The sequence below is a fragment of the Vipera berus genome, assembly GCF_964194415.1.
Source record: "Vipera berus genome assembly, chromosome: 7".
In the NCBI taxonomy this organism is placed as follows: Eukaryota; Metazoa; Chordata; class Lepidosauria; order Squamata; family Viperidae; genus Vipera; species Vipera berus.
In genome coordinates this window covers 51505292-51517412 of record NC_138209.1, presented here as the reverse complement: position 1 = coordinate 51517412, position 12121 = coordinate 51505292, and the positions used below count along the sequence as shown (strand labels likewise).

Below are 12121 nucleotides of genomic sequence, written 5' to 3'. Positions count from 1 at the left end.
TCACCCTTCACTCGCAAAAGCCCCCCCACTCACTCACACTTTGCTCACAAAAGCCTCCAGTCGCTCTGACTCCCTCCTCCATCTCTCTCAAAGGTAACTTGTTCAGTCTCTCCCCCACGCACTCCGTATCTTTCAAAGGCCTCTGGCTCGCTCGCTCACTTACTGTCCCGTCGCTTCCAAATGCCATTTGCTTGTTCACACACTCACTTACTGCCCTGATGCTTCCAAACACCATTTGATCATTCACTCACTCACTTACTGCCCCGTCACTTCCAAACGCTTCCGAATGCCACTTGCTTGCTCACTCACTTACTGCATTTCGAAGCGACGGGGCAGTAAGTGAATGAGTCCTGGTGCCAGAGACCGCTGCCACGAGGAACACAGCTCTGGGTTGGGGTTAGGAGCAGCTCTGGGTGGGGGCTCAGCATGGGCCGCGGCATGGCAACTGCAGGGAGGAGAATCCCCACAGTGGCTGTGGGGAGGGGAATCCCCGTGGCCTGTGGCTCTGAGCCACAGGGGCAGGGGTGCAAGGGACGGGTGGCGACGCCGTAGCAAGACACCAGCATCGCTCCCAGTGACAGCACCTTTGAGTTCCGGCACCTTTTTTTTTTTTTAGAAAAACAGCACTGCATATATGTATCAGTGATTCAAGTCAAGCAACTGGGGTTACATTATCTTTCCGAAATTGAAGGAATAAGAAACATAAAAACATAGGAAACTGACAGCACAAAAAGACTCAGTGATCCATCAAGTCTGCCCTTTGAGTTTTTTGTTTTTGTTTTCTTTTTAATGTATGTATTTATTATTTTTAACAATTATTATTTATTTATATTTTTGCTTCATCACACCATTCACCCAGATGTTCAGACTGGATTTGGCATGTTTGTCTACTATCAAGTTCTTTCCAAGAACCTAGGATAGGCAGATCTGGATGTCTGATGGTGTTATAGATATCATCACAGGATGGAAGCTTTTCTGAGTAAAGCCGCTTTTTACAACTGACTGATGGTGAATTTTGTTTTGGAATTTCACCCAACATGCCGCTGCCATTGCTATTACCTTTGCTTGCTTTTGCCACAGTTGTTCTATTTCTATTTGTAGTTCTTTGTACTTTGTTATTTTCTCTATTTCTTTCTCTTCTTTTCTACTGTCTCCACATACTGTCCCATCCACTATCCAGACGTTTTCATCTTTGGTTTTAGGACTATACCATCTCTGGTGCTGGGTGGGATTGCACTGCCCCAAACAGACCCCATGTGAAATCTGGGGATCCTCTAGGATTCAAAATTCCTGTTCAAGGAGAAGGTAGCAGTTGTGGCTAGGAGATCCTTCATATCATGTGCCGCTTGCATCCATTCTTTAACCTTCTTCAGAAAGGGAAGGTTAAAATCTGGACAGCAGCAGTTTAGATAATGGAAGGTCTGCTGATGACAAATGATAGTGTGCCACTGCCACCTTCAAAACCAGGGAAACAATCCTCTCCCTCAAAGAAGCCAATACAATCACATAAGCCCATCAACTAGCCACCTTATTAGCTACATAATAATCCATAGGGACCAGGCTCTAACAAACTGGTGTCTGAGCTTACAGTTGAAAGGATCTTGTCCACTTCATCATGAATGTGTGAGACTAGGTTGAAGTCACCATATCTGAAAGCATGTAAGCAGGGTCGACAAAAGCCGGGAAAAACCCCCTTAGGGAAAGGAAACAAGTTTTAAGGAAACAAGGGAACAAAAATTGGGCTGTCAATCTAACACGGTGGACACATTTACAAATGCAAACTAGATATGATAGAGATGTTAAAATGTATGGATTTTATAAGGAACAAACTGTGTTTGATAAGACATTGTTGACTTCAGATGAAAAACTAATTAAGAAAATGTATAATTTTTTATTAACTTTAGAAATGGAAAGTGAACAAGTTAATGAAACAATGATAAGATGGGTGACAAATTTTGGTTGTAATATAGAATTAGAAAAATGGCAAAATTTATGGGAAAGAAACTATAAATTGACAATCTTGACTTCCTATAAAGAAAACTTATACAAAATGTTTTATAGATGGCACTTGCCACCAGAAAGATTAGCAAAAATGTTTAAAAATATGTCAGATAGATGCTGGAAATGTAAGCATGTCATGTTTGGTGGACATGTGATAAGTAAAGAATTATTGGAAAAAGATACATACTTGGCTAGAACAGATGTTAAGAGAACATGTTGATTTTAAACCTGAACCTTTTTTATTAGGTATAATGCAAGAAAAAACTAATAAACAAAGCTTATACTTGACTTTGCATGTCATGATAGCGGCAAGAATTATATTTGTGCAACACTGGAAAAATGGAGGAATACCATCAGATGAAGAAATAATTAAAAAAATACTAGAATGCACAGAGATGGACAGATTCACTATGTGACTGAAAGAAAAAGAAGAAGCGGACTATTATCAAACCTGGAATTTATTTTACCACTGCCTGGAAGAAAGAAGAAAGGATTAGGAATTAAATATGTATTAGCGTGTAAACTCAGACAGCATGTTGAAAAATTACTATTGTATGTATGGAAAAAATGAATTTTTTAAAAGGGAACAAAAATTGGGCCTAAGCACTTGGGAAGCCCTTCCCCACCAACAAAGCAAGGATTTGGGGGGATAAAAGGAGTCCTGAAGCCTGTCCACTCTTTGAGTCATTTTTGGATCCAGACTTCCATCCCTGACAGACACTTGGTAAATGTGGATGAGACCGTGTGTGTGTGTGTGTGTGTGTGCATGCGTGTGTGTGTGCATGCGTGTGTGTGTGTATGAGAGAGAGAGAGAGAGAGAGAGAGAGAGAGAGAGAGAGAGAGAGAGAGAGAGAGAGAGAGAGAGAGAGAGAGAGAGAGAGAGAGAGAGAATATATATACATTAACCAATAAAGTTGCTGTTATATTAAATTCACTGGGTCTCTGTGTATACTAAAGAACCATTTGTGCCTCAGTATTCAGTTGAAAGTTATTTGAATGTGGCAATTTTTCAGGGCTGTGAGTGTGTAAGAAAGTGACCATAAGCTGAACCTGAGAGGATACGTACATAACAAGTCACAGAATCAAACTGAGTCCAAATAACATCCCAAGAATGCACTCCAGGAATTAATTTGGATCTGTTTAGTAAAAGTCCTAGTACAATTCCAAGTGAATCCAAATGATTTTATTGCCCAAATAGTGTGAGTATTTCACACCTCAGCCCTTGTAGAAGATCCCGAGGCCAATCTTTCCCCAGACGGGGCCTAGAGAGCTGTTGGAGATCCAGCCAGTCTGAATCTGACCGATTGCGACTAAGGTCCTCTACGAGGTCTTATCTTGCGGCGATGAGGGCGGCAAAGTCTAACTACTTTGCTGCCCTCATCGCGTCCGCAGATAATCACCCAGCCGCCCTGTTCAGGGTGACACGCTCGCTCCTAAACCAGAACGTGAGGGAGGAGCCCTTGCAGGGTCATGCCGAGGAGTTTAGCCAACATCTGGCGGAAAAAATTGCTCGGATTTGGGCCGGTCTGGACTCCGACTGGGCAGAGTCTGACGGAGGTGACACAAGCGGTCTTAGTGATGTTATCTGGGAAGAGTTCGACCCTGTCACTCCAGAAGATATGGACAGGATCATGGGGAGGCTGAGCTCCACCACGTGTTTATTGGACCCGTGCCCCTCCTGGCTGATCTATGCGGCTTGGGAGGGTACATGAGGCTGGCTCCAGGCAGTGATAACTGCTTCTTTGAGTGAGGGTAGCTTTCCTGCTGCCTTGAAGGAGGCGGTGGTGAGGCCCCTCCTCAAGAAGCCTGCCCTGGACCCGGCTATTTTGAACAACTATCATCCAGTCTCCAACCTTCGCTTTCTTGCGAAGGTTTTTGAGAGCGTGGTGGTGCATCAGCTCCCTCTGTTCCTGGAGGAAGCTGATTATCTGGACCCATACCAATCGGGCTTTAGGCCCGGGTACAGTACGGAGACAGCATTGGTTGTGCTGGTGAATGATCTCTGGCGGGCTCGGGACAGGGGTTGTTCCTCTGTCCTAGTCCTATTAGACCTCTCAGCGGCTTTCGATACCATCGACCATGGTATCTTACTGCGGCGTCTCGGGGTTGGGAGTGGGGGGCACAGTTCTCCAGTGGTTCTCCTCCTACCTGCTGGGACGTTCGCAGTCGGTGCTGACAGGAGGGCAGAGGTCGGCCTCGAGGCCTCTCATTTGTGGAGTTCCTCAGGGGTTGGTCCTCTCACCTTTCCTGTTGAACATCTATATGAAGCCGCTGGGTGAGATCATTCGTGGTTTTGGAGTAGGGTATCATCAGTATGCTGATGATACCCAGCTTTTCATCTCTACCCCAAACCACCCCAGTGATGCCCTCGATGTGATGTCCCGTTGCCTAGAGGCTGTTCGGGTCTGGATGGGGAGGAACAGGCTTTGGCTCAATCCTGACAAGACTGAGTGGTTATACATTCCGGCATCTCGGGAAATTCAGTCCATTCCATCTTTAACCATGGGGGGTGAGGTGTTAAACCCCCCCCCCCGTAGATAGGGCTCGCAACTTGGGTGTCCTCCTGGACTCACAGCTCAGTTTGGAAGACCATGCAGGAGCTGTGACCAGGGGGGCTTTTGCCCAGGTTCTCCTGGTGCACCAGTCGCAACCCTATCTGGACCGGGATGCCCTGCGTACAGTCACTCATGCGCTCGTGACCTCTCGTATAGACTACTGCAATGCTCTGTACATGGGGCTGCCCTTGAGGACCACTCGGAGGCTTCAGGTGGTGCAGAATGCGGCCGTGCAAGTTGTGATGGGGGTCTCCTGATACTCCCATGTAACACCTCTTCTCCGCGAGCTGCATTGGCTTCCAGTTGCCCTCTGGGTGAGATTCAAGGTGCTGGTGATTACCTATAAAGCCCTAAATGGCATGGGTCCGGATTACTTACGGGAGCACCTGCTGCCAGCGTCATCTTCCCTTCGTCCTGTGCGCTGCCACAGAGAGGGCCTCCTCAGGGTGCCGTCGGTCAGAGAGTGTCGGCTGGCGGCCCCCAGGGGGAGAGCATTCTCTGTGGGCGCGCCAGGCCTTTGGAATCAATTACCGGTTGAGCTCCGGATGGCTCCCGACCATCGCTCTCTCCGCCGTGATCTGAAAACCTACTTACTTGAACAGGCCGGCCTGGTCTAAGGGTTTGGGGTATTTTTAACTATTTATTGTTAGGGCTAAATTAATTTAATCTTACTTTTAACTTTTGTATGTAGTACTTTTATTGCCCTGTACACCGCCCTGAGTCCTTCGGGAGAAGGGTGGTATAGAAATTCAATTAAATAAATAAATAAAAATAAATAAATAAACTAGGAAATGGATTACTATAAATAGGCCACCTGAGCAGTAATAAAATGATGGAATAAGGATGGAGAAATAAAGACATTTTGCCCACTTTATCCCCATGGATTTAGGCCCAAACATTGGCACTTGTGTTTGGTTAGATTCACTTTTTGTCTTTCCGCAACAGTACTCCAGGCATCACTTCTGGTGCTCATCTCTTGGAGCTTCTCAGAAAACCAAGGTGTACCCCAACATTGTCATAAAAACAAATACAAACTTAAACAAAAATAAACAATATCCCTACATTGACATAGCTGGCAAACTATGGTTTATGTAATCCCTCCAAAACAAAGATTGCAAATTGGGACCAAATTGTATTTTGCAATCATGATTTAAATTGGAGGGACTGGAGGAATAATCTGTGCATTTAGCTTTTTGCCAACATTTAAACTATGATTGAAGGAAATTTCAGTGTCTTAACTTTGCCTTATTATTTAGTTTATTCACTCTAAATTATCAACTTAATGAAATGAATGAATATAAAGCATTAACATGAAAACATATTTTCCTACTGTCTCCTAATCATGAATGCAGTGATAATGTAAAATATTAAAAACTTCTTTTATTTGAGATGAATAAATTACAATGCAATTCTATAAATATCAATTAACAAGTAATTTAAGTTCAGTGGCATTCTAGGTGAATTTGTGCAATTTTAACCATTCTTTGGATGAAAATAAGTATCCATGTTAATGTCTTAAACACAAAATAAGTGTGATCTCTAAATTAAATATACTTCTACTCTGGAGAGTGAAAGGAGTATTTTCTATACTTAGCCTTTATTTTAATGAGAAAAAAAGTAGTGGCTTAAATAGCAGACTGATTATTGTAAGGAAGGTTTCCATCAAGAAAATGGCATAATGGAAAGTGTTATAGCTGTCTTTTTTTGCAGGATAATACGTCTCTGGGTAAAAATCTGCTCTTAAAATATAATCATTCAGCTATATGTTTAACATATCTGGTTTTAATCCAAAATGTAACAAAGTCTGTAATAATCCTTATATTTGGATAATGACTATAAAATTTCAGAATATCTTAAATTAGATCAGTTGGAAATGTCAAATACAAGCAGTTAGATTTGATGTTGTTGGTAAATATATAAGCAATAAGCAATGCAAGATGTATTGTTTATGAGGTTTCACAGTTCCTTCATGTTGTAATATTTTACAGAATAGATTAGATATTGACTCATTTCTGCAGTTATATTTACCTATAGTCCTTCTTTCCTTTGCACAGGTATGTATATTTATTACTATATATGTATTTACATATAAGCATTCTCCGCCCTTCTCCCTGTAAATATTACTTAGCAATGTTACTTAGCTATATATTATATATTAATACACATACATAAACACACAAGTATACATTTTTTCTATTGCAAAACCATCTCATACAAAATGCACATAGCTTGTTTTTAAATAGTCTACTAAAAATTGCACAAAAAGCATATGTCCTAACATGCACAATAAAAATTTATATTTACATTGAAATTTTAGTTTAAGAAAGTGTGCCACTTGAGTCTTAACAAAAAGTGGGCATGCCAGCAAACATCAGTGCCCTACAAGCTGCTGAAACAATGAGTTTACTAACCTTGACTGGTGAGAATGCCCCAGTTAGCCTTCCGTTTCACAGGACGCTCTTCTGTGCATTCTAAATTTCTCTTTGAGAGATTCTGTTTAATGCTGCTCCTCTCAACAACAGCATCTGTGGACATTTTTTTAAACTCCTGCCAAGGCCTCTGTGTCATCAATGCTATTCCCTGCAGAACATTCATAATCTGCTAACTAATTTCTTTCTTCCTTGATATTTTGGCTGTACGTATTTTGGAATAGCTTCCTGTAGAACAGTCACTACAGTTAAACCCATTCAGCAACATTTACTAACAGAACAGGCAGCTAGAGTGAGGGAAAGAAAAGATTGCATTGGCATGTTCTATTTATAAAGTAAGAAAGAATCAGCTTAGCTATGACATGGGTCTGTTTACATTATTTAAATGGAAGACACTCTTGTATTTTTATTCAAAGCTGTGCTAGAAACACTGTCCCATGATGACCCTAATAAAGACCTATCTAATCCCAAATATCCTTTGAAAAAAATGGGATTACCCCCACCACCACCTAAATACATGTTTGTACACAGTGTATGGAAGATACTGAGCTTCTAACAGTCCCTTAAGACCTTGTTGCATGCCAACAAGGCTGGGACTCCAAGGGACTGTTGAATTTGTGATGTAGCTCTGCTATTATTAACACCCCTTCACCTATCATTTCTCTGTTTGTACTGTTTTGATAGTTTTAATATTTTCATAATTAATAATTTATTTATTATTATTATTTGGATTTATATACCGCCCCACTCCTGAAGGACTCGGGGCGGTGTACAGGGCAATTAAAACACTATATACAACACATAATACACAAAAATTAAAATAAATTAAACCAAGTAGCCCTAAACAATAAAACACGTTCTAAAGTGTAAAATTTAAATTCTAAAATCCCAGTCCCTCAGTCCAGGCCGGCAAGTTCAAATAGCCAAGTCTTCAGGTCGCGATGGAAAGAGCGAAGGTCGGGAGCCATCCGGAGCTCAACAGGGAGCTGATTCCAGAGGGCAGGCGCGCCCACAGAGAATGCTCTCCTCCTGGGGGCTGCCAGTCGACATTCCCTGACCGACGGCACCCTGAGGAGGCCCTCTCTGTGGGAGTGCACAGGATGATGGGAAGTTAATGCCAGCAAAAGGTACTCTCGTAAATAATCCGGACCCATGCCATTTAGGGCTTTATAGGTTATCACCAGCACCTTGAATCTCACCCGGAAGACAACTGGAAGCCAATGTAGCTCGTGGAGCAGAGGTGTTACATGGGAGTATCAGGAGACCCCCATCACAACTTGCGCGGCCACATTCTACACGAGCTGGAGCCTCTGAGTGGTATTCAAGGGCAGCCGCATGTAGAGAGCATTGCAGTAGTCTATCCGAGAGGTCACGAGCGCATGAGTGACTGTGCATAGGGCATCTCGGTCCAAATAGGGCCGCAACTGGTGCACCAGGCAAACCTGGGCAAAAGCCCCCCTGGTCACAGCTCCTATATGATCTTCTAAACTGAGCTGTGAGTCAAGGAGGACACCCAAGTTGCGAGCCCTATCTACGGGGGGTAACACCTCACCCCCTATAGATAAAGATGGAATAGAGTGGAGAACCCGAGATGCCGGTATGCACAGCTACTCGGTCTTGTCGGGATTTAGACGAAGCCTGTTCTTCCCCATACGGACCCTCAGTGCCTCCAGGCAACGGGACATCACGTTGAGGGCATCACCAGGTTGATCTGGGGTGGAAATAAAAAGCTGGGTATCATCAGTGTACTGATGATACTCCACCCCAAAACCACGAATGATCTCACCCAGCGGCTTCATATACAGTAGATGTTGAACAGAAGGGGTGAGAGGACCGACCCCTGAGGGACTCCACAAACGAGAGGCCTCGAGGCCGACCTCTGCCCCCCTGCCAACACCGACTGTGAATGACCCAGGTGGTAGGAGGAGAACCACTGTAAAACAGTGCCACCCACTCCCAACCCCCTGAGGCGCCGCAGTAGGACACCATGGTCGATGGTATCAAAAGCCGCTGAGAGGTCTAATAGGACTAGGACAGAGGAGCAACCCCTGTCCCAAGCCCGCCAAAGATCATTCACCAGTGCGACCAATGCTGTCTCCATGCTGTACCCGGGCCTAAAGCCTGATTGGTAGGGGTCCAGATAATCAGCTTCCTCCAGGAACAGAGGAAGCTGATGTGCCACCACACTCTCAACAACCTTCACAAGAAAGTGAAGGTTGGAGACCGGACGATAGTTGTTCAAAATGGCCGGGTCCAGGGCAGGCTTCTTGAGGAGGGGCCTCACCACCGCCTCCTTCAAGGCAGCAGGGAAGCTACCCTCTCTCAAAGAAGCAGTTATTACCACCTGGAGCCAGCCTCGTGTCCTCTCCCGAGCTGCATAAACCAGCCAGGAGGGGCATGGGTTCAATAAACACATGGTGGAACTCAGCCTCCCCATGATCCTGTCCACTTCTTCTGGAATCACAGGATCAAATTCTTCCCAAGTAATGTTCCCAAGACCGCTCAATTAATGATAAGCTTTTTTGTATTTATTCAGTTTTATCTTTGTTGTACACCATCCAGAGTTGTTTTTGGTGAGATAAACATCTAGGATGGATGGATGGATGGATGGATGGATGGACGGATGGACGGACAGACAGATAGATGAAGTATGTGAGAAGAATGGATCCACTATCTTTTCCTTGAAGTTGTTGCTGTTAGAAACAACTGGTCTGTAGATTTTCTGACTATTGTCTGGTTTTCAACCTATCTCAAATATTTGTGCAGTCAACAAGTAGGCTGGCTTGATTGCTCAACAGCAAAACACTGGTGAAGTGGGCATAGCAGCACCTGCATTTTCTGTGTCGCATGAGAAAAGCACATCTTCCTTCCCCTGTCCTTACCACTTTCTACAGAGGGACTATCGAGAGCATCCTATCATACAGCATCATAGTCTGGTATAGAAGCATCACTGCTTCAGATAGGAAGGCAGTCCAAAGACTGGTGAGGATGGCTGAAAAGATTAGCAGTTCTCTCCCTTCCATCCAGGACATAGCACATAAGCATTGCTTGAGCAAGGTCCGCAAGATTATCTGGGACACTACACATCCTCTTCACGACTGTTTTCCTTGTTACCTTCTGGGAGAAGGCTCCATGGTATCCGAAGCAGAACATCCAGATTCAGTCACAGTTTTGTTCCATACAATATTAACCTTGTGAACTCTAAAGCTTCCTCTTTCCATTATGTATTCAAGATGGACAATGATTAATATTTATATGTTACTTATATATAAGGGTGTAGGTTTATACATATGTTGTATATAGTATGTTTAAAGGTGTGTTATGTATGTGTACACTTTGAGAGCAAGCAACTCAATTTCATTTTTAATGTGTGCCATTGTGCCCACAGTAAAAAATGACAATAAAGGTTATCTGACTTACTGTCTCTCTCTCTCTCTCTCTCTCTCTCTCTCTCTCTCTCTCTCTCTCTCTCTCTCTCTCTCTCTCTCTCTCTCTCTCTCTCTCTCTCTCTCTCTCTCTCTCTCTCTCTCTCTCTCTCTCTCTCTCTAGCATGGTACTCTTTCTAAGAAAACTGATTCTTTTGAAAATGTGTAAAAATCTATTTTTACCAAATATTTAAAATGAATAAATGCTTTTGGAAATGTTAAATTCATGTCTACAATCCATCAGCCAGAGCCAAAGATCAAGAGGGTATTTAAGAAAGAAAAGCAGACATATGTTTAAAATTAAGGAATATTGTACCTCTGCAGCGCATTATAGTCTAGGAATTTTCCATAACAGAATTCTTTTGTACCTTTCTCATAAATACTCCCTTATATTTTTCCTACAAGCTCTTTTAATTACAGCATACGAGGTGAAGCTTATTTTTACTATATTTAGAACAATCAGGACTCAGAAATAATGAGTAATCTAGTGTAAATAACTCTGAGATTTACTAATAGGTTCCAATCTACCTCTTGCCCTCCATTCTTCTCAAAAATAACCATAATGCTTAGTTTTGAACAATATGTAGCATACATTTGCACTGTATGTAGGACTTGAAGCAAATTACTTGTTTGTTTAAGTCATTTATAGTGCACATTTAGTTCTCATGTAGTTACACATTAATAAACAAATTTAAAGATCTAATTTACTATCAGACCCATCAGTTCCATGCAACCAAGATAGCCTAGGGTAACACAGCTATGTTTGTTTCCATGGGTTTTCAAACATGGAGGAAGCAAGAAGTATAAAATATGGGAAACATCATCTTCTTTCTCTTATACAAAAAAAGAAAAGAAAAAAACCCCTAAACCACAGTTTGAACTTAGGCACCCATTTAATTTGGAAAGCCTTAGGACATTTAATATATATGGCCAGATGATACCCTCCTGGGCATAACCTGGCATAATAATTTTCTGATTGAAAGTCTTAGATTGTCCTAATTATGTCACAGTATAAACTCTGAGACATAAACTGGCATCAAAATGGTCCATTTAAAATAGTATATGCTTTATTAGAAAACATACAGCAGCAGAAAAAAATACAGATGAGCATTGCATTTAGCAGAGGACACAAAGCGACTATGAATAGCTTCCTTAAGAATGGAGAGGGAACTTCTGGAAAAATAGTTGTGAGATGAATCATAGGAGGCTTTGTACATATCCAAAATTACCTAACATAAGTTAGCATACTTTCTCACTGGCTCCTTACTACCTATGGAAGCCTGAATAGGTTGAATTTATTCAGCCACTCCATCTTGGAGTGGGCTGTGTTTTTCTTCCCACTACCATGTTGCTCTCAGAAAGACTCAAGAGAAATATCTAGCTAGTGCTCTTTCCTGTTTTACTCGAGGGAGGAGGAAAGAGGAGGGAGATGTATTTTCTCAAGCTATACAGCCAAATATATCACTTGGGCTTTCTTCCTAGAGATAGAACATACTAGGATACAATAATTTGTATGTGTGTACTGATTTAATAGAGACTTGCTTCTAGAGACTTGCCTACATAGAGGTGGCCATTATAGACTTAAAATCTTAAATGAGACAACAAAAAAGAAAACAGAACTAAGGAGAAAAAAACAAAAGCAAAAATATTCCTGTATAAACTCTCAGTGTTAAGATAAAACTGACAACAGCTAGCTATAATTTTAATGTTA

At 42.3% G+C, this 12121-nt stretch overlaps 1 protein-coding gene across 5 annotated transcripts in view; it reads right to left on the bottom strand.

Annotated features, from left to right (window-relative positions):
* ASB5 (ankyrin repeat and SOCS box containing 5) overlaps window positions 1–12121 on the bottom strand; it is a 70137-nt gene that overhangs the window by 33546 nt on the left and 24470 nt on the right. Inside the window, exon 1 of one of the 5 annotated variants that reach the window (XM_081333188.1) lies at window positions 6968–7236. The exons of the other annotated variants lie outside the window; for them this stretch is intronic. Within the exon in view, the coding sequence (XP_081189314.1) occupies window positions 6968–7151 (184 nt within the window). The 5' untranslated portion in view covers window positions 7152–7236. Of the gene's footprint in view, window positions 1–6967; window positions 7237–12121 lie in introns of those variants that run through there. 5 annotated transcript variants of the gene reach the window in all.